At 41.2% G+C, this 23,746-nt stretch overlaps 1 protein-coding gene across 15 annotated transcripts in view; it reads right to left on the bottom strand.

Moving 5' to 3' along the window:
- ST3GAL3 (ST3 beta-galactoside alpha-2,3-sialyltransferase 3) overlaps positions 1–23,746 on the bottom strand; it is a 185,763-nt gene that overhangs the window by 60,761 nt on the left and 101,256 nt on the right. For all 15 annotated transcript variants that reach the window (XM_058842189.1, XM_058842188.1, XM_058842194.1 and 12 more), the window contains one exon: positions 10,225–10,319. In XM_058842189.1, the coding sequence (XP_058698172.1) occupies positions 10,225–10,319 (95 nt within the window). The remainder of the gene's footprint in view (positions 1–10,224; positions 10,320–23,746) is intronic.

Below are 23,746 nucleotides of genomic sequence, written 5' to 3'. Positions count from 1 at the left end.
AACAACAATTTTGAGCATTCAGTACAGTTATGAACTGGACAAGCAGGAGATAGCTCTTTAGCAGTCCAACAATACATGGCATCCAAAAGGTTTGGAGGTTGCACAAATCTCAGTGTTACTATTCAAAACTGCTGAATGAAGCTCATTCAATAAAACACAAAGTACTTTGCTGTCAAGGGTTCACCCACAGCAGGACTGAAGGTGGCACCAGGTTCATCTGGTCTAGCCCTCTTTTTGGAAGCTAGGAGCATGAGCTACAAGCCAGGAAAAGCTAATGGCTGGGGCAGGGGACAGACACTAGATATTTCTGGTTGAGCTTGAGCTCTACAACACTGTTGCTCATGTGGGCATCTGCACTTGCACCTTGACACTGGCCCTAGGATGGAAAGACAAGGCTTCCTCCAGGAGTTTCTGTACTTTCTGTATTTTCCTGGGGAGAGATTTGAAGGATCACCAAATGCTGCTGTGGCTGATCTGCAACCTTGCACAAGACCACAAAGCAGTAAGGAACAGTAAGGAGCCACTGGCAGGATCTTTTAATACAGCTGGGGCAAGCAAATACTATGATCACAGATATCAGTGACCTGCACGACACAAAGCAGGGTTCACCTCCAGGCTGTGAGTAAAGAAAATTTGGCACCAGGAAATCAGGTGCATTATGTAAAGTTAATTGATGAGATGCTCTCTCCAGGGTAAGAAACTGAAGGGGTGATGAGCACACTCTGCCTTATACACCTATGTACTGAGGGATAATAACGGTGCAAGTACATGTAATAAATACTACAAAGAAAAATTCCTTCCTGGTTTAAGTAACAGGATTTGTGCACAGCTGCTGCCTGGAAGTCAAGGACTGAAAGAAATTTTGCAAGGACAAAAGAAAGGCCAAGTTGTCTAGATGAACATATCAGCAGGGCAAGCAACCTACTGCAGTTTCCTGCAGACATAGCCTGTTTATTGTATTTTTTTTTCTTGTCATGGACAATTTAGATCATTGGGGAGAGTGGGAGATTATTTAACCCATTCATCTATCAACCACTATGCATGCACTCTTACTATAAAAACAAAGCAAGGAGCCTCTGCGCATTTTTCTCCCATCTAGAGGAGGAGCTGACTACATTTATCTAAGAATCCTGAGTTATCTTGACATATTCTATCAACTTTGCCTTATAACATCAGAAGATTCAAAAGCCAGCTCGGTACTGCACGATTTCTCTGAACCCAAGTACATCTTGACTTCAGGTTGACCCTGAAATTTTCAGACATTTGGAAAAACTAAATAGTTAGAAATTAGGCAGACAGTGACCACACAGTGAGAACCAGCCTAAGTCTCAATTCTAGCCTTTTTCTCTGTTATTTATGTGAAGGAGTGGAGGAGACCTTCACTGTAAATGTCAACAACACTTAAAATTGTTGTTTCTAATGCAGAAACTTCTTGCTTGTATCACCAAAAAAAGGTGGGAGGCCTTTTCAGTCCACAGGGCTTTCTGCAGGCATCTCACAGGATCTACCTTCTGCCTGCCTTGAAAGTAGGCAAATTGGGATGTTTGTGCACTCTCAAGTGGCCAAGAGAAGAGGCCATAATTTTTCAAGTTGTCTATACCAGCCACTTTCCTCAAACCCCAGGAAGCCTACACATCCCTTTTGCCTGCAGTGAGTGTGTGAACACCCTGCCTCAGGGTCAGGAACAGCGTGCTGCTGCAGGGCTGTGCGCTTGCCCTGGGAGCTGTGGCCAGTGCCCATCTCCACAGGTGGCCACCCAGCTGCCACCCCTCCAGCCAGCACTTCTGCAGGTCCCTGGGCATCAGCTCCAGCTTTTGGGAATAGACTGACTTGAGCGAGGTTGGTTGTCATTCTGTGAAGCCTGCCAGGAGACTCTGCACATGGGTCCCTGTCCCACGATAACAGAATGCCACGTGTGTGTCAGCTTTGTGGGGAGAGTAAACTAAACACTACCAATGCTATGGATTAAACAAACCACAGTATTTACAAACAAGTTCTTAGCACAGGCCACTGCATACGCTTTTTTCAATACACCCCCCAAAAGTTCAGCTTTGTATAAAATTCCTCCTTCAGCATTTTTTTACCTTAAGGTCTTGCTCCATATGGTAGCTGAGAAATGACCTTTAACAGAAAAATTTTTACATCTTTTGAGGAATGATCTTTACAGTAGGCCAAGGGAGGTGATTCTTCTACTCTACTTAACCCTAGTAAGGTGGCACCAGAATTCTGTGTCCAGTTCTGGGCTCCTCGGGACAGAAAATATGGAACTCCTGGACCGAGTCCAGTGGAGGGCAACAAAGATGGTGAAGGGACTGGAGCATCTCTCGTATGAGGAAATGCTGAGGGAGCTGGGCCTGTTCAGCCCTGAGAAGAGAAAGCTGAGAGGGAACCTCATCAATGTTTGTCAGTCTCTGCAGGGAGGTGTCAGAGGATGAACTGGGTTCTGCTCAGTAGTACCAAGCAATGGTACAAGAGGAAACAGGCAGAAACCGATTCCCAGGAAGTTCCACCTGAACATGAGAAAAAACTTCTTCACTGTGCAGGTGACTGAGCACTGGGACAGGCTGTCCAGAGAGGGTGTGGGACCTCCCTCACTGAGGATATCCCAGAACCATCTGGATGCAATCCTGTGCAATGTGATTTGAGATGATGCTGCTTGAGCAGGGAGGTTGGACCAGATGACCCAGTGTGGTCCCTTCCAACCTGACTCATTCTGTGATTTGCCCAGAACGAGGCCATAGACCCAAGTCTCATCACATGTTTTATTCTCACTTCCAGAAACACCATGTCCAGCTGTAGACAAGCAATATTATTCATACCTTTGTGAAGTTGGGAATCCAGTGGTTATAACAAGTATCACAATGTGTCTGAAATTCCCTGCACAACTTCTTTTTATTATTGATCAGTTAACTTAAAGAGGTCAATGCAGGAAAAACCATCTATGGAGAATTCCAGAATTTAGCAGTACATTACAAACATGTGAACTGGCTCTCAAAACCAGCTAACTACAAGCTAAGGAATCTGTCCCCAGATCAAAACTTGTGTGTAAATAACAGGAGAGTGGTTTCCTGAGGTCACTAGCTGTACCAGATTTAGGCGGTTTACTGGAAATACACTTTACTAACAACAGGATTTTAAACTGCCACTCCTCGCAAGATCTCCATTGATGATTTTTAACAACATTAAGACAAGAGGCATATACAGTTGCCTAGACACAAAACAAAAATAAAAAAAGACTGAATGTGCATGGTATCCTCCCTAGCATTTTTAGAAGAACCTGGCATGCATTAAATGTAAGCTCCATTAAAACCCTTAAGGCCTTTTTTTATAACAAGATATAAATAAAATACATAACATTTGGACTCTTTATTTACATCATAATTTTAGAGCCTTCGGGAATTTTTTTTTCTAAGCTTTTCTTCACAACAAAGAGTTTGTTTTTTTAGAATACAAGCTAAGTTCCCAACATAATCCCAGGGCTTGGAAAGTTGGAACATTAATTTAAAAAACAATTATGCAAAAAAATGGGTAACATTTTGCAATAACTATGCATTAACAATTTTGATGTAAACTTGAGTTCAATGCACAGGAAGCAATAAAGTCTGTAGAAAGAGGCAAATTCACACCAAATAAAAACAGTCCTTGAAAGATACACAGTGTGCTGGTTAAAGACAAGCAGGAAAATAAATACAGTTGTTATATAGGGCTCTGAATTTTTGATGACCCTTCACAGGTGGCCAGGCAATATCTCCAAGACCAAAAAACTCAGTAACTACTACACTGATTCCTAATTCTTCTGCCCCTTGCAGAAGCATTAATAAATGGCACTTGAAAATACAACAGCCAGAGAAGATCTGCTCTTCAGGAGACAGAAGAGAGGAATAATGCCATATCCATGTTTCCATTGCAATTCAAGATTTCTGTGAAGAACTCCAATATATGGAGTCATCCAATTAACTGCAAACTTAAGGTTTGCATCTCCCTTCTCAGTGAGTTGGGAGCAGGACTATTCCTTAGGAACACTCAGCAGCAAAGCATCAGTTTTGATTGAAATAAGGGACTGCACTGTTGTACTTTCATCAGGAGAGCTCAAGAATGAGAAGGGATTTAACTTCAAAATTCACAACATAACTTCCCTTTAAAAGTTTTATTCAGTAATGAAAAGTCAACCCTCTACCTCCTCTGAAACTTTCAGCTTTTTTCCCTCTTCAAACCACTCATTTAATTTCTTCAGGCTATAAAATCAGCTAAATTCCCTGGGGAAACATCAACATTTTTATATCTATATTCCCACGTGATAATGGCAGCTATTACCAATTTTGGTAAAATGCAAAATTCTAGTGGAATCTAGTCCAGAAATGTGCCTCCAACTCAGGAAGAAACAACAGTCTTGTTAATATCTACTCTGAACAGAACTACTGGCTATACTTGCTTGTGCTTCTACTTTTCTGTTAGAGGAATAAGACATGAAGAACAAAAGAATGCTTATGGTAGGAAAATCATCCGTACAACAGAGTACCACTAAGAAAATGAGGATAAAGCTGGAGAATTAAAACATAAAATGCCTCATTCAGACCTAGCCAAATGTAGGCAAGGTGTCTGCATGTGGTACTCCAGTCTCTACAGAGAGAAGATTAGGTTAGAAAAGACCTACTTTTCTAATGTTTTCTTTTCTTGAATCAGCTGTAAATTTTAATTGTCATATCCAACTGAATATGTTTTCTCAGAGATTAAGTATTGCTCATGCCAAGAAAGCCAATATAAAGGAAAAAGCTGTGCAATAACATCATGATATGCCAACTTTTGCAGGCCTGAAAACTCAACATTTTCACTGGAGATGAATGACCTCTGCCTCATGAGACTACTGAACAACTGCTGAGCAGCACTGAACCATGGCTTTTCCCAGGAGCACTGACACAAAAGAAAACATCCAAATAAAACCAAGTACAAGAACAGTTAATCATTGCACAATACATCCATTAGCATTGGTGGTCTGGACAAAGATTTAATTCCTTTGTCACTGAATGTGTTACCAGTTCCAGACATCCCTCCACTATCAAGTGAAAATACAAAGTCTCCTGGCCAGTAGTTCATATTACATTTGATAAAACTGTAACATTTCAAACATGTTCTTAATATTCTCTTAACACCATGGGGAAGAAATTGCTTCCTAGTGTCTTGATGGAAGGGAAATTCTGAGATGGTGACAACAGAATCACTCCCTAAGAAATAACTATCACCTTCAAAGACAAACTGATTCAGGGCCAACAAAGCAGCCTCTCTGCTCAAAACAACTCAGCAGGAACAAAGGTAGAAGTGAAGACCTATAATTACTGCTAAGCAGTGACACAATTACTGAACAAATGCATGGAAGAAATATTACATTGATCATGTCTGTTTAGTTTATGTATGCTGTGCCATATGTTTTCACTTAAGTTCAAAAAAACTGCAGCAACTCTCCCATCCTCATTACACAGAGAGGATGCCAGATACCAGCTACTCTTTCTTATGAAAGCCTTTTATATTCTTCAAACCACATGTACTGAGAAATTCTATTAATAGTCAGGTATTTACCCAGTCTTGTTTGTTGCCCTTCTCCAAATAACTCTTTCCTTTTGCTTTAGCTACAGAGGTAAATTTGGGGAGGAGGCCCTCTGGGATTAATAATCCTACTAACACTATAAACAATTTTTCCATTGCTTATCCATTGACAAATTTAACCCTGAGAGCAGTGCACATGCTAGAGAATCTCTGCAGCTATGTGGACAGCATGGGCATATTCATAGCTCCATAATTACACTGATCAAAGCACTGCTAGAAAAGGGTGCAAATCCAAAAGAAGAAATTTCAATTTAGAATTAAAAAAAACCCTCCATGTGACTTGTTTAAGAGCCCAAGACTGCTGCAGTCTCCCTGCTCTTCACTGAAAAAAGTTGCAACAACTGACTTGGTGGGTGCTGGGAAAGAATTCCTACGAGCAAATTATACCCTCACAAATGGTGAAACATGGGAGGCACTCCAACATCCTAGTTAATGCCAAAACAATAGCCTGGGACACAGGAGGGTGCGCAGCAACTGGAGCTGTCCCCCACAGGAACTCTTGACATTTGAAGCTTTTAGAGTTCCAACTTCTTGTTACAGTTTGATCTTGACAACTGTGAGAGTTGACCAATTTCATCATGTTCCTCACTTTGGCTATAAACACACAGTAAACAACTTGGCAGCAGGGCATGGGCCTGCACAGTCCTACCGAGTCCATACTATTGAAGTGTTAGCACAGTCCCAGATGTGCTCACCAGGGCCAACAAACATCCTCCTCTACAATTCTCACGCATTCACAGGCAAATACAGGCCAGTGACCTTTCTTGATAGGAAGCCTGGACATAGCCACTCTATTTTTGTGGGGGGCAGGGAGTTAATCTGTTTGAACAATGAGCTCAACAGCGTTCACGACCACAGGACAACCGCTTTATTTATTAATAGAGACGGAGTCATCGTTTCCAAGCACTTAGAGTGGCCCATGCCCCAGACTCTGTCAAATCCCACAGTAGGAGACAACAAGTTTGATGTGGCAGACAATCTCAGTTTTTAAAAGTAAGTGCAGTCAAACATGACACTGGCCTGTTTGTCAACATGGCCACTCCTCATTTAGAAAATCTTGATCCAGATTCTGAAATATAATCTCATAGGTTCCCAGCCAGCTGCAGACGTCACTGGCCAAAACCAAGATCCACTGTTGCGATGAATGGCCAAACTAGATACTGGTAGTGACCATTTATGGTGTCAAAACATAATCTCACCTCTTCATACCTACTATTTCCCCTGTTCTCTGCACACAGAGGAAGAGTTTCCACAAGGTCTACAGACATCTGTGATGAATGCAACAACATCTTCAACCTGCTAGATTAGCTCCAACACTCCTGACAACTCTCACCTCTGCTTTTGTTCCAGGTTGCTGGGCATTGTGATCAAGTAATTAGGACCAATCCTTGGTCCAGATCTTTGGTGAGCAGTGAACTACAAAACATACTAAAACTCTGCCCATTTAAGACAGGTAAAGAAAAAGGTACAACAGCTGTTCTTATGCTCCTCTTCATCTATTTCTAATACCTAGCTGAGGACTCTCAGAACCACTATTCAAAGAGAGTTTGCACAAGACTTTGTACCACACGCCTCATCTCAGGAAGCCCTGCTCACAAAGCAGGCAGCAAGGTTGCAACCTGCTTGTTCTGTGCCTCTTTCATAGCATGCAAGTAATCACTAAGGCTGTTAACTGATAATAGCAGCAGTTTCTCATCTGACACAGGTTGTGCAGTGTTCCTATTGCAATAGTCCATTTCACAACCAGCAGCATTCAGGGGAAAGTCTAAAAACTTTCATATTCAGGACCATATTCGCCTTCAGGGCTTCTACACACAAATGGTCTTGCCAAGAATGGAGCGCTCTGTCCATAAAACCTCCTTTCCTGGGCTAATGGCCAAATCAGAAAATAACCACTGGAGTGAAGGAGTGAGAAATCTTTCACAAAGCAACACTGTTAATCTTTCACTGTTAAACACTGTACTGAGTACTTTTAAGCATCTGGAGATAGGAGAACTGTATTTACAATCAGATTCTCATTGAAGAAAATTAAAATCTCTGACGGACTGTTGTCAAAATGATCAGCATACTGCAATCTCCTTGATATGATAACCTTTAAAGAGCAGTAGTCCTGCCCTGAAAATTTCTGAACCATTTCTACTATTTTACATGTAATTTATAGAGACGTGTTATTCCAAATTAGTGCAGTCCTGAAGACAATACTCCTCAAAAGCTGCTTTCCCCTAAATATTGCAAGACTCATTCTTGCAATCTTGGAACTGTCCTTTCTTGGACCAGTAAACACAAAGTGATGGATAAAAAAGGACTTCATTCAGCTTAAGCAAAACTTAGGTAAGAATAGAAACTTGAACAAGAGAAAGCAAAAATGGTGGATTAGCTTCCAAGCTACCAAGAATACCTTGATTTCATAACTGTAGCACTTCCAAGCTACCACAGATTAATTTCTAGAAATTCCTTGGAACATGCAGCATTACTGAAAGTAAACTCAATCCTGTAGCCATATTTCACACACAAAAAACGCAAACCCAAAAAGACCCAAACAAACAAAAAGCCATTTTTTGCACTTGGAATAGATCACAGTGACTTAAAAACAGCAGGCGATATTCACCACAGCTCTCAGCAAGGTCTTCCCACTACCATCTCAGCTGCAGTCAGTGTCTACAAACACCAACCACCCTTCCCAGTGTGATGCACGTCGGAAATCCCAGCTGACAGTGTCATGGGGCTGCCTAACACAGAGCAGAGCCCCTGCCCCATCTGTCTCAACACAGCCACCCTGACTATGACATGACACTCCTTTTCCTGTGCACATCCCAGCTCTGAGAGTCTTCACCTTGCACCAGCACATCACTGAGCCCCACGCTGCCTGCCTGGATCGTTTGTTTGGATATCATTAGACTGCCCTGACTGAAAGCCCTAATGAGGTGCTGATCCCATCATCCAATCAGTCGTCTGAGCCCAAATGCATCCCATGGGACAGCCAGAAAAGACTGATGCGAGAATTCCAAGTGATGTGTAACATGAAAGGGCGCCATTCGCATCGCTAGAACTCACAGCCTGTCAGCACGGCCATTAGAAATCCGGGGCTACACAGATTTATAATTCAACCCTCCCACACACAGAACTTGCTCCGGAGTGAAATTTGGCACAAAATTCAGTCCCAGGAGGGTGTTAAAAAAATAACCTATTCAACAGTTTCCGTCCCATGGCTTCAGCTCACAGCCATTTAAATAATGGCAATTTCTCATTTCTCTTTTTAACTGAGGAAATCCAATATAAAACACCAGATTTACATAACATTGCAGTGGTGATACAATCTGGCAACACACCCAGAGAGAAGGCTGCCAGAGCCATTCTGTCATTCTTTTTTGGTGAATTTCTCCATTTGGATTAAGTTTAATGGAATGATTTTTATTAGGTCCAGCTGACATCACACGTAACCTGCAAACCCCACCTCCACCCTGGCCAGGCACCTTGCCCTAGCTTTGTACACCTTGTGTGCTGGTTAGAAGGGGACGAGCCCTCCTGTGGCCACAGCAGCCTCCCCTTGTGCTGCCACTGTTAGTTCTTTGCTGCAAACTGCTGGCTGATTTAGAGGACAGTAATTAGCATCCTATTGAGCTGCAAAAGACTGAGTGGACCAGGAATGGACAAAACAAAGAAGGGAACTGATGCAAGCCAAAAGCAATTTGTCAGCAGAGCCTTTGATTTCATCACAGATTGTTCTGTCAGCTACACCTGCTTCTAGGGAGAGACACAGAACCAAGCTTTCTGGGGCTGCAGTTCTTTCTCCACCAGGTATTTAAATTCCTACAGGATTATCTGTAATCTTCCAAGTTGATGCAATGCCACAAAAAGTTCTTAAATACACAGGACCTCAGACAGTCCACAGCAAATCACTGCAGAGAGCACAAGCCTTCTGCTCCACCTCCGCTTGGACAGAGAGGCTGTGACAGTACGTGGGACAGGTAGGAGCTTGTCACCCCAAAACAGATCATCGTCTGGGTGGGCTACTGGCTCCCATCTCATCCACCAGCCACCACTCCTGCTTTCCCACATCACACCTGAGACACAGCCCCTGCTGCCTCGCTCCAGCTGGAGGACAAGACATATTAAAATTATCATCAAAGCATCTGAACATACTTTTCTTACTTGTTATGTAAGTAAATAAGTAGCCCAACTATAAAATTTTATGAGAAGAAAATGAAGATTTGTATCACTGGTCAAGCCCAAGGCATTTTTCCTGTTCTTTGTAGAATTACTGACTTAAAGGTACTTCAAACCAGTTTGAACTCTCTGCTGCTGTCAACAAAGCTGCTACAAGGTTCTCTGGCAGCCAGTATCAAAATGCTTCTTCAAGAAAGCAGTCATTGGTCTAAATTGCCATTGTTGCACTGACTCTCCACATGCACTAAACCATCTTCCATAAGGCCAGCCTCCAAGGTCCACAGTCCAGCTGTAAAAACCCTTCTGCATTTCTGAGAACTATATATACAATAATTCTCTCAAACAGGGGAAATAAACTGAGCCCAAAGGACCACCTGAGTTTTCAAAACAGAAAAGAAAATGGGGCAAGCATCTGCAGAACCACCTTCTTATCCAACAGCTACAGTTTTCTCATACCTTGTCCTTTAATTCCAAAGGGGGGTACAAAGTCCCTGATACGTGCCCATTTCCTGAAGGAATCATCCAAGAACATTGGTGCCGGCTTCGAGAACCTGAGAAAACCAAAATGAGAAAGAAATTAACTCCTGGACTAGGAAGGATAAACTTCTGCAGAAATGTCGAGAGAATCTATACCTAAGCGCTGATTCTACATTGTCACTGGCAACAATGTGGAAGATTTTACTATTACCCAAAGATGACTGCAGTGAAACAAACCTGTCAGAATTTGTGCCACAAGGACACTCAAATCACTCAAGCTGTGAACCTAGCAATCACTTCCACTCAACAATTTAGAACTGCCCCAGTACTGTTTGGCTATTAACTTAGCTACAATAATTTGTAAATTGCAAGCAGGGTTTAGGCAGTTTAACTTCCAGCTTTGTGAGCCCAAGGCAGTTTTTGTGCTGTCTGTGTGAATGTGTGAGGAGTCTGCTTTGGCCCCACTCGTGCACATACACAGCAGCTATCACCACACAGGCAAGAAAGAAAACAGTTCAGGAGATATGAAACAGCTTGTAGTTTACAGAGAAAGGAAATGGAAATTCAGTGCCTTCTTCTGCATTCATTAACATATGAATGATTCAAGAGAGGTCCCTGCCAAACCAAACAGTTATGATCTATCCAGAATCCCTTACAAAAGAGAGACCTAGTCCTTCCTAACTATGTCATTATGGAAATACACTATCCTAATTATACCCTCACCACACAAACAGAGCAGCTAGTAAAAATTTGTCTCTTTTAGAAATGATTACTACAGTGGCCAGAGAAAAGGAAACAGTTAGCAAATATAGAAACATTAACTTCCATATGGGACCATTTCTGAGTGTATCAAGTATGCAAAAAAGTACCCTAATTCTATTAGAAATGTGTTCATTCAATTGTATCAAAACAGTGGCAGAGATGTTCTGGGTCAAAATCAATCCCACAGTGAAAAGAAATGCACTCCATGTTCAGAGTAAGAGGAAACACCTCCACTGCAGAGCAAGGTACATGCCCCTGAAATAGATCCAGCTTGGCCAACCTACACATGGGAGCAGGACAGATGTAACCCACGGGTTTAGCTTCCCTTCAGGCTGTTTCTGTACTCAGCACACAACTATTGAAGCAATCAGATAACCTTTGGCCTTGAACTAGATGATTTAGGATAAACTCATCTACACTGTGCCACAGCCAGGTACAGAGCAACAATTTCAAACAGCAGCACAGTGAGGAAAGAATGGAACAAAATCTAAATTATAAACTGATCAAAGTGAAGTCCTATCATAGATGCCAGGTGAATAACAGATGCAGAAATCTATGGAAAGGGGAAAGAGCCCAAGAGGATTTAACAAAACTAGAAGACTCAGATTCACCCATGCATACTGCTTCATATCCACTCATGCAATCTTTAATAAGATCATCTATAACCATAAAAGCAAGATGCATGTATGACATGGCTGATCTAGAAGGAAAGGAATGTTTTTCCAGAGCTGAGAATACAAAAGCATACATATAAATTTATCTGGGAAAAGGTGGAGGAGGTATGTTAGATATATTAGAGCTTCTGAAACTTTCAAATAAAAACACCCCATAAGCCTATTTAAAAACAAATAAAGAACAATACAGTATTAACTGTAACACATTTACTCTGAAAATACCCTAAAAGCTTAAATAACCTGACAAATTAGTTCAATGTTTTCTCACACATCTTGGTGCACCAAAATATAATTATTATGTTTCCCTGGGGGTTCTCCAGGCACTTATCTCCACCTCCTTCCAACATCAACAGGAGGAACCTTTGCAGGACTGTCATGCAATGCAAGAGCTTTTATAAACTGAAGGGCTACAGCACAGGTGTTCACAGCCCTTCCTTTACAGCCACCCCTTGAACTCTCACTAGAAGCCAGGTCCCACAGAGTGGTCCCTGTTCTTCCCATGCAGCAGCATTGCCTGGGGCTCACCAGCACCTTGGGGCTGCTTTGTAAGGTCACCAAGCTACTCTGGTTGCTGCTGTGACATGCAGCCTCCAGGAAAAACTTGGATGCTTCAGAAAATGCATATATGAGCAGGTTTTATTCTCTCCTCAAGAAATAAGAGGATGCAAGAAGATACTCATTGCAATGTAAATAAAACCTTTGCCAACTCAGTTCACCTGTTCAAAAGCACAGCATGAGAAGGAAGGCACAGGCTATAAGGTTGGGCCTAACTCAGAAGCTGGTGTTATTTATACATGCAAATCTGGAAAAGACAGCTTAAAGTAGTCTAATGTGGAGTAAGGAGTGCCTCTCCCCAGTGCAGATTCCCATTTACAAGGTGCCTGGTAAAACCAGGAGGCAAGTCAGATCTTCCTAAGATTCCCTGAAGCACAGGGGAGTTCCCAAAATCAGCTGAAGCTCAAGGCATGAATGATCCAATGCTCTATGGTATCGCTTCTGCATGTAACAACCAGGGCATCAAAGTGATGCCAAAAAGGGTGAAATGATCATTGACCTTTTTATTATATTGGCTACAAGTAAATGTAGGGATTTTTCTTGCAGAGAAGACAATAGCCTTAGACTAGCTGCTATTATTTGGTAATACTTACTACTCCTGTATAGAGGGACAGGGAAACAGATTTTTAATTCATACTTTTGCTTCATTTAAGAAGGAGGAAGAACAGTATTGGGGAAATATTACATCCATATGGGAAAAAAGGGAGCAAGTTAGAAGATATTTTGCTCCCATAAATCTTGCAAGTAATTCTGTTTTGGAAATATGAAGAAATTCTGAATGATGCAAGCTCATGTGCTGATGTCCAGCAGTGACAGGGAAATGCTGTCTGCCAGACTCTCCAGGAGCACGGCTGTTCTGTCTCAGCTCTGAACTGCATCTGGCGTATTCCAGGACCCTTCAGGAAATATTGGGATTTTCCTCAAACAGGCCATGGGACTACCCTCTGCAGAGCACCTAAAATGCATCCCAAGGAATGCACAGGAGTTTGTCAAACAGAAAAAGCAAATGTTTCCGAATGATGCTAGAATTCTGCATGTACTGAGCAGCTTGGCTTCACTGGCAACCACCACTCCAGACCCAAAACAGGTTTGTGCTCCTTCAGAAAACGGCGCAGAAAGTGAAAATTTAGATTTTTCAGATTTAAATTTTAAGTGCTTCCTCTCTACCCCACCCCAAATTTCAGAACAGACATAATGCGATCTCATTGCACGTACAGCCTGAAAAGCTGAGGAATTTGGCTGCTTGTGGCACACAGTTATGACCTGTGTAATTTGAGAGAGAAATGCCAAGTATCTACATTCTCTAGTTTGAACGGCATACCCTTCTAAAACACAAATGACATCTAAATGGACTAAATGTTTGACATGATAATTGTGAGGTACAAAACAAATCTCTCCCAGTTCTCAAGTTTGAATTCCTCATACAAAGACATTAATAAAATCTCTAACAATTTGTCACCATGCACAGCAAAAGGAAGTGAGTGTTCTGCCAGAAGCTGTTCTTAAACAGGAATCTATAATCACACAAAAATGTGATATATATTTGTGCCTATGGGACTCTGGCTTATGTGACAAAACAGTACATTTCCAGTTTCTTCCTCCCTGACAAGAAGAGTTGTGACCCCAAAACATTTCTGAAGGCTGAGCTAGCCTGCCAGAAGCTCCCCAGCCAAGTTTTTCGACCATTCCATTTTGTCCCTGATACTGAGACCACTTCACAGCTACTTTTTGATGAGCACTGAGGTACTCGGCATAAGCAGCACTAACTTCCCAAAGTATCTTGCAGTCAGCTATGAGACAATTTCAGACATTGAATCTTGACTAGAATCTGCTCCCTACTCCTTATCTGCTGCTTATCTGCTGCTTTCCAGGTAATTAATACATAAATGTGTAGAAGAGAAAAAGCTATCTCAGAGAAAGTAAAATAAATAAACTGATTTACATGTCTTTGGCTTTAATGAGGAGGGACTAAGAAAAGGTCAAGTTTCTGTATGAGTAAAGAAAAACTTACCAGGACACTAATGAAAGGCAGACTGGCAGCCAGTAAACTATAAGCTTGTATTTCAGATACTTCAGATATTCCCCTTTTTTAGACATCCTCCTTTAAGCTGACCTGCGCTTTTGTTTATTCTTTAATTAAAGAGAATCAGTAGTGCTGGAAAACTGAAAGCTAAAAGAAAAAAGCTAGAAAAAACAGTGCTAGAACCTAATGCTGTGCAGAACCTGCACACCTGCACTGTAAAGGGCCAGGAACAGCTGCTTTCTCCTTTTTAAAACCACACAAATAAATTATTTATTTGTTCTGGCATGAATTCTGTCTTCTGTTTGCTGATGATCAAAAGCATTCATGGTTAGACAGAAGGTACAAAATTTACCAATGTTATTAATTAAATACAAACTGAAGCCCCTGAGTGCTGAATCATTTGCCTGACACAGGCATTTATGGAGATAGAAAATCTAAACTAACCTTTTCATTTTTCCTTACTGAGACCTAGATGTATGCTGTCTCTTTTGCCTCCCTTCTCTGGGGAGCAGCATGGTGTGACAGCATAGGAATGAGAAGGTTTGTGATATCCTGATTTTACATTTCTTATTGACATTAATCCTCTGTCAAAAATCCAAGCAGCTCAAAGATTCCTCAAGAAGCTGAAAAAATTAAGAAACTGCATTAATAAGGATTAACCCCATCCTGTAACCAACATATTACTTTTCCTATACCAGCAAATGAGCCCCCCCCAAAAAAAGATGTCTGCAAGAATATCTTTAACAGCAGAGATCAGGCTAAAAATTAAGTTGATCTTAACAAACTGCAGAAGTCTAAAATAAAATAATATGGTAAAGACAACTTAGCACTAAGGAACGGTTTTTCAGGTTGTAAAGGTCTTTGCTACTTGGCCACTCCCCATAGCGACACCACTGAATTACACAGCAGCACAAGAGTGCTCTGCAGGAAATGCCACCACCACTCTGAAAAGAGGACTTTGAACAGGCTTCATTCCATAAACATTCATTCCATAAGCAAAGGGCAGGTAAAATAAACTGAACCAAAACCCCACAGACCACATAGCGATTATCCCTGCTTACTTCCCTGGGAATGATTGCTCTGTACCTTTGAGGCACTCTGGAACATCTTCAGCCTTCTTGCCCTCTGCTCTCCATCACCTGATGTTTAAATTCATCAGTGCAGACCTTTTCTCATTGCCTGCTCATTGCTCTATTTAGAGCTGGACCAGCTGCTCCAAGATGTATCTTAAAAGGCCCCCATCCTCTGCACTGTGGTTCATACAAAGAACATTGTTATGCTCTTGCAGGAAAGATAAACATCCTATCATGAATGAAAAATGTAACTATTACAGCTGTAAAACCTGTTAAATACTCTACTTTATTCAAGATCAGAAAGCATCAACTCAAGGACTATGTCCAATTCTGGGCCTCATGTGAAAAACATGAACAAACTGAAAAAAGGCCACAGGAGACTCTGGAAAAGATCTAAGGTCTAGAAAACATGATGTCCAAGGAAAACTAGAAAAAAAAATTGCTTCGTTTAGTCCTAGAAAAAACTGGAAGAGGACATTATAAGCCATTAAATATTACAAGGCTGCTGCAAAAGAGAAAGACAGAATCTCCATGGTAAAGAGAAGTACTAATATTGGTCCTAAAATGCAGCAAAGAAAACTTAATCATTAAAAAAATGTTTCTTATGCTTGGGATTGTTACACATTGAAATCTACTGTCTGGACATGGGTCCAGACTGGACTGGACAGAACTCACATCAACTACACCAGTTTCTGATTTGATTGTAATATTTTTACCAAGTTTATATCTATTAGACATCAGATAGCCACAGCTGTGCCTCCTTTTAAGAGGGAAATGCAAATAGATGATCTTTTGAAGTTCTGCACAGGTCTATTTCATCTAAAACCATGTTCATACTGGGCTAACATTGCTAGGACGTGACCAAGTAGCCAAGCTACAGTCTGCTGTAGCTGGGAATCAAGACCTGCCCTCCAGACTTCTTGCACTTCTTAAGTATTTCTCTTCATATATGGTAATCAAATTTCAGTACAATCACTGTAGATAAGCAGCACGTGTATTTTCCAGCCCACTGCCTGCCAAGAGTGCTTTCTGTTTGTACCCCACACCTTTGTGATAAACAGGAAGACACGTAAAGTTTAACCTTTCTGCAGTCATTAATGTCTTGGGCTTATGGCACCACCAAGGCACAAAAATCAAAGAATGATTTAATACTGCCTCAGTCCCTCCTGCTCACTGACTGTGTTCTGACATGCATAAAGTCCAACAAAGTGTCGAGAGCAGCTTACCTATATAATGCAGTTAGTCATGGGGACTGGAAAAGTTTTGAGATAAACTAAATATTAAAGATGAAAATAAATCAGTTTGCCTGCTCTGATGAAATCCTCGCACTTTCCTACTGATTCTCCAAACATGTCAGACAAAAAACACACATGCATGCACAAAAATAACAAGAAGCTTGGTTTAAAGGTAGGCTTCCTCTCGGGGAAAAAAAGCCCAAACCAAAACCAAACAAAACTATAAAATTCAGACCAGGCAGAAACTTTGTCCTGACCTGCCTCATGGAGCAGCTTATATGACAACATGCAAAATTTGTCATTGTTCTCAAAACTCTCTAATAACAAAACACAATTATGTAAGGGTGAAAAGCTAACTTCTCAACAACACAGGGTTCTGTTAGTTTAAAAACCAGTCTTCTAACATCATTTCAATGTCATAGCTTGTTTCTCATGTGTTATTGTCAATGATGCAAGATTGAATTACAGCTCATTTTTCCTACAAAAAGCCAGGTGGGGGGTTCAAGAACTCTGAGGGAGCATTGAGCCAAATAGATGAGATTATGTGGTATTTGGAAATATGATGAAGGTGAGAAAAAGCAGACTGCAATTACTGCCTGGGTTTCCAAAGCCTTCTGTGCAAACAAAAAATGACATGAAGAGGGAAGGTGAAAGGTCCAGTACTTCTCCCAGGAAGAAAGAGTGAGGTCCCACAGAAGATGCCAGCCAGCAACTCTGCCAGTTGGCCAGACTTTAGTACAATTATGTTCCTGTTAATATTCCGCTGGAACAGGAATGGGATTTCCATTCCACAGGAACTGGTGTTCTAACAAACACCAATTGGAGAGCAGTCATGTAGGGTCTGCTGCTGTGCAACACTGCACTCCCAAAAGTCAGGGTATCTGGGGTATCTTTTTCCTTGTGAAGATCTAACACATTCCAGAAGACTGCAAAGGAGGGGCACAACACAGACCTGTTGTCTTTCATCAAACTAATTAACCGGTCTGTTAAATGCAGTGCCTGCATGTTACTTTTATAAAGCAAATTTAATGTTCTCTTTATCCTTCTTGCAGAACAAGTTAATCCCTGTCATTGCCACTCACTGCTCATTCTTGCCACCACTGGCCACGTATGACTGTCCTGAGCTGCCAGCAATCTTATGGTGGAGCACAACAAATGGCACTTCTCTGTTTCAAAAGCCTCTGATCTCATTTCTCCTACCACACTATTTAATGTATACACCTATCCTGACATATCTTCAGATTTCAAATCATTGGAGGGAATAGTAAAATTTTGAGTGGCCTTCATACAAGTAATCAGGTCACTGCAGAAGGAGCCTGGAACACTCAACGCTGTAAAGAAATTGGTATATATGTAGGGAACAGGACAGTGATGAAAAAGAGCCTTCCACCATCAGCTAAGCCAAAAATGCACATATTGCTCAGCACAGCCAAGCACAGAACAGATGTGACTGCTCTGTTGATGTTCAGCACAGCGGACGTGGCACAGAAGGGAAAGAGCTGTTGAAGCTAATGAACAAGTAAGCACAAAATGAGTGTGACTCGATCCTGATACAACCAGCTAAAGACAAAAATAAGGTCACCAATGTTTTAAAAAATCCAGAACAGCTTTGTTATGGAAGCTAATGAGGACAGGAAAGCACAAAACAAATTACTTGATGTGAAGCTTGGTCATTTTGTGAAAGGGGTTGTATGATTTGGTGTCTGCATAGACAGAAGACTGGACTTCATAACTAATTCAGTTTATGAATGCCTGATGCTCCTTCACCTCTGGCCCGTTGCTCTTATCCAGGTCAAAAATTCACTTGAGGCAAAAGTTCCCTGCATAAGTCTTACTGGAGTGAGAATGCTGGTAGAAGAAACATCAATGTTTCAATAATTGTAACTGAAACAGATGGGCTCATCTGAGTGAAAATAATCTTTAAATTTTTCAAGGCTCATACACTTCTGGAATGACCAATGCCATTTTAGAAGCTGGACAAAAAATTCCTATTAACACGATATGGAAAACATTAGTCTGCTGTGAAATACACATGGCATTAACAGAAGTCTTGTGAGCTCTTCTGATTTTCTTACATGTAGGGGAATATTCTGAAAAGTTCTACAGGACACAGTTCCTCATATCACACTTCTGGGAGAATCTCAACCTTCATGTTAAAAAAATTCCACAGCAAATAAAAAAATATTTTTCTAGACTTATAGCTGGAAATGAGACCTCAATAACTAATAAATGCTCAGAAACCTGAGGATGAATAAAAAGAAACCATTGTTTTTCAACTGCATGAATTTTCTGTCCTGACTCATTATTACTGATTATTTGCAGGTTGCAATTCTCATCAGAGCAGCTCCCTACAGTGACTTTAAGGTGATTCAGAGAGGGTTTCCCCAATGAAAATGCAGGCAAGGGACAAGCTTGCTTTCACACACCAGCAGAAAATGAGAGGAAAGCAGTAATAGTGAGGAAAAAAAGTCTTCAGAAGGTATTGCTCCCACAGCTGCCTACAGCACAAAAAACAGGCAGATAATTAAATGCAAAGAAACAAAGACAAGAAGTGAATCTTCTTTGCACATTGATGCTCAAAGACAATTATACAGGTAGTCCACTATGATGCTTCTTACAATTTTTTGTCAGTTATTTTCAAAACTTTTTTTTTTTAAGTTATCACAATGTGGATTTCATGTGAACAACTGGCATAGCAATGACCATATCAACAGGTCTGTGGTTCATTTGATAAAACAGGAAGATATGAACTAGAAATGACAACAAAATTTGCAGTGGAAACAAGAAGGGACTGAAAGCATAGGAGGTGCTGGACAAGCACAGGAGATGCTGGGCAAGCACAGTTCTCCCCAAACACCTGGAAACTGGACAATGCTTTTTGGCTGGAATCCACACCATGGCTTGCACCCTGCAGCAGATGGACATCCTAACTTAAACAGTGAGAGTGGAGACGTCCTCCATTGCACAAATTCCTAAGGCCTAAATAATTTAGCTTGTCGTGCTCCTTCTTGTAGGAAGCTGCTCAAGGAACAGTTGTGTGATTTTCAAGCTTACCAAGAAGTCAAAGCATCATTCATCCAACCAGAGAATAAGGTTTTTTCCTTCTATCAGGTGAAACAGAATAATGTAGCTTTAAGTGCCATCTCCTAGGTACAGCCACCAGATGAGCATTTGTAGAGTGTACACCAAAAAAAGTATCATTACTATCAGAATAATTTCACTTGCTGAAAAACAGTTACAGATAGATCACAAAGTTGCTATTAATGAGATCCATATCAATCTCAATGGGAAAAATTCCAGATGCATTTCTGTTTCTCTGCTGCACAATAGACTTCACATTGTAGTCCAGGACAAAGTGGGGGCAGCCAGTTATTACTATTTAAGATTCAGACAGAGGCTTTTTTCTTCCTTTAACCAGATGCAAAAACTTCCAAGGACTTCACTGAAAGCCTGACCAAAAAAAAAAAACAAAAGCCCAAGTGGAAAGAGTGCTTTCAGAGGGACCTATCCCCCTAAGTGCCAGAAAGTACTTCTGTAACTGGAGATAATACTTAATAGGGTTGACATGGACCTTATGTCCAGTTTCACTTTATTTTCTGGCTCCTCTGTCACCTTATTAATTCCAGCCCTTAGCCTAGGAGTGGTGATCTGTAAAGCAACACGCATTAAAATCTTCCAGATAATATCAGCACTATTTAATATACGCCTCTCCCCTTTGGTCCCATAGTTTGAAAAATAAACAAGTATTTTAACAAAACAAGGGTAAGACTATGATCTTGTAAAACCTCTTTCTAGGTATTGTTTCCAGAGATAAGCCATAGAGACTGGACACTGAACAGTTTCCATGCAAGAGGCCACCTGACAAAACCAAAAGGATTTACTGACTCACAGAGCAAGTGGGTGCTGTGGAGAAAGCTGCAAACAGTGCCAGCACAGACAGCTACATCCTCTCCTCATCCCACACACAAAGTGTCTGGCTTGAGTTAGAGATTAGGCAGGGAAAAGAGACTGGAGGTGAGACTTGATTACTCTGACGAAGTAAAAAACCACAAACCATGTGCACTTCTTCTGTCCTACCTGAAAAACAGGTGTGAAAAATAAGGCCTGCCCTTCCAGCCCAGCAATTCACTGGCCTCTTCCAACCAGGGTCCTCTGCTCTGCTGTGTCCCCATATCCAAATTCATCACACATATGGCAAGAGACCATGCACCAAACACAGCAGCCCCAGTAACTTCAAAGGGCTCTGCAAAGAGGCTTGATGGATAACTGAAGCACAAGGTATGCTCTTAAAAGCCTACCCTCTAAAATGCTATAAATCTCCTGGAAGAACTGATATCCACCCTGACTCACTAATCAAAGCAGGGATACCCTCCCAGTTCTTATTGCTCCACTTGCAGGATGGTACAGCAGTTCTCCTTATTCCAGGAATGGAGTTTCTCAATGAGATAGTTCATTTCAACAAGTTCCCACAAGAAAAAAACTGCAGAAAAAATGATACTGCTGGTTTATGCATTTGAGATTTATGTAAGTCACTGAAATAAATACTAAATATTATTAGCTACTAAGGAAATGGTTACAGTGAAGATGGGGGGATAAAAACCTCACACAAATATGCCTTCTCTTTCAGTATCCTTGATAGAGAAAGCACTTCTCCTACAGCTGTGGGAAAGAAAACAAGACACAACGGCTGAAGTTAAAATTACACATCTTTGGCTGTTATCAAAGGGAGCTATAGCACATGGACAAAGTGCAGTCTGCGTGATTCCAATTCCAAACCAAAGAAATGCTGCAGGCATATTCATCAACATTTGTATTTGCTCCTGAATATTACAAAGAGCAGTGAACACTGCTGATCCACTACTTTTGTCCCAGTAGCAATGTTTAATTGCGTCAACTGCATTCAGCCTTTGTAGAAAGCATCAATAAGCTCACTTCTACAATTGATCCTCTCCCAGTGACCCCCTCAGGCAAACCAACACGAAGCAGCTCCAGCGCAGCACTGACAGCTGACACAGAAATCCTGCCACACCCGGGAGTCTTCCATACCCTTGGAGTGTGGGTGGAACAAAGTACAGAGAGTAATTCAGCATCTCCATGAATCCATCAGGGAGACACAAAAGAGTAATAGAATCGTTGAGGTTGGAAAAGAGCTCTAAGACGGAGTCCAACCATTAACCCAGCCCTCCCAAGGCTACCACTAAATCATGTCCCCAAGTGCCACATCTAAATGTCTTTTGGCTCCTTCCAGGGATGGTGAGTCCACTACTTCCCTGGGCAGCCTGTTCCACTGCTTGATTTCTGTGTAAAAATTTTCCTAACATCCAATCTAAACCTCCTCTGGCACAACTAAAGGCCATTTCCTCTTATCCTGGAGAAGAGAAGGACGTCCACCACACTAGAACATCCTTTCAGTCCCTCATCCTGTAGACAGTGATGAGGTTCCCTCTGAGCCTTCTTTTCTCTTGGCTAGACACCCCCAGGTGCCTCAGCAGCTCCTCACAGAACTTTTGCTCTAGAGCCTCCACCAGCTAGTCTCTGCCTCAGCCTGGAATTCAGTCTATTCACTGTATTTTCTTAACATCATCCGGTTTGGGGTTTTTCTCATTCTTTTATTTGCTCACTTATGTTTGTCTAACCACTTAGATGGCATTCCACAAACAATTACTTTCAATTTACATCTGTCATAGAGAAGGTGTTCTGTGTTTTCTTTCCACTTCTTAAAAATATTCAACTTTTCACTACAGACATTTTGGAAGCAGACACGCTTGGTGTGACAGGGCAAGAAATCTCTCCATTAAAATGACAAATTGCAGTCACTTTGTTCTCATTTAATCTTACTTTTAATAAAACAATCACCTGGTTAGGAAAAGACTGAAAAAAGGCATGAAAGCTCTCAGCCCGTAAAGTGAAGGTTTTGAAATGCACTTGCAAAGAAAACGAAGATCATAATATAAATGACGAGTAATCTTAACCACCAGCTATTTCTAATATCTTTTAGTCTTAAGTATGTCTATCCTCCAATAAATCAAAAAATGCTTACTCACTTCTTTGAATTTACAGAGGTACAATAGAATAATTAACAAGAAACCTATGCTTCAGCCACTAAATAAATAAATAAATGCAATCAATAATAATAACTTTTTTTTTCAAAGCTGTAAGAAAACCCTATAAAATATGGTGACTGTCCCTCAATTTTTTCTCAGTTATTTTTCTAAAAATAATTTCCCCATGTTAACTTAGAGTAGTTTAAAAAAAGTTAAAGCCCACAACACCATCTAACTCAGGATATTCTTAAATTTCCTTGTCTAAACAGAAAAGTTGAAGGACTACATTAGCCAAGTATCTGCTGATCTCAATGACAAGAGAAATAGCAGATTTGCATTAGCCAGCAAAACAGCAATGCTCTTGGCCAAAAGGAGAACTTCCCACATGTATTTATGGGTGCTCCTAGGGCAAGTGTTCAAACAGACAGCTGTGGAGTGAGAAAACAGTAATTTTATCCCACATTACTCTCTCTGGCTCTGTAATGCTCATGCTCAGCCCTCCTAAAACTGTATCTTTCCACTGGACATTTTGCTTTCCCTAAGCTGCAGACTAAGTGCACTTGGCTGTGATGTTCACAACCAACACCACCATAAAACCTGCAGATTCCCACATCAATGCTGCATAAATGTCACTGTTTAAACCACAGAGTACAAGTGACAAAAGATTTTCAGAGACAATCAGCGCTTTGCTGAATTCAACAGCAACTGTGTAGTAACCAGTCTTCTTAACAAATCAGGTTACTTATGTTACCATATTTGCCTTGTAGCAATTATTTCTGAGTATTCCCAGTGCACGTTTTCCCATCATGACAACCTGATACATGCTGTGTAGCAATGGTTTTCATTTTAATATCTTGGCCCGTCATGGAGTGAGTCAAATTGACAGCCCCTCTGCTGATACCAAGCTTTAGAGGCAGCAGAACAGGTCCACTCCCATGAATTTTTATCAGCTGAACTTTGAAAAATGGTGGTCCTAGTTAAAGGGATTAGTATGTCCCTGAAAATAGGTATTAGGAATAAAAATACAAGAGCAGCTCTAGCAGAAATAAGAACAGGCTGATGTGCAGGAGTATCAACAAATTGCTTCCAAACCTGCCCGGGGCCAGCACAGCTTTGGAGACAGCTTTCATCCCAT

This window comes from Poecile atricapillus, chromosome 7 (genome assembly GCF_030490865.1).
Source record: "Poecile atricapillus isolate bPoeAtr1 chromosome 7, bPoeAtr1.hap1, whole genome shotgun sequence".
NCBI lineage: Eukaryota > Metazoa > Chordata > Aves > Passeriformes > Paridae > Poecile > Poecile atricapillus.
This window is presented reverse-complemented; position numbering and strand designations above follow the sequence as displayed.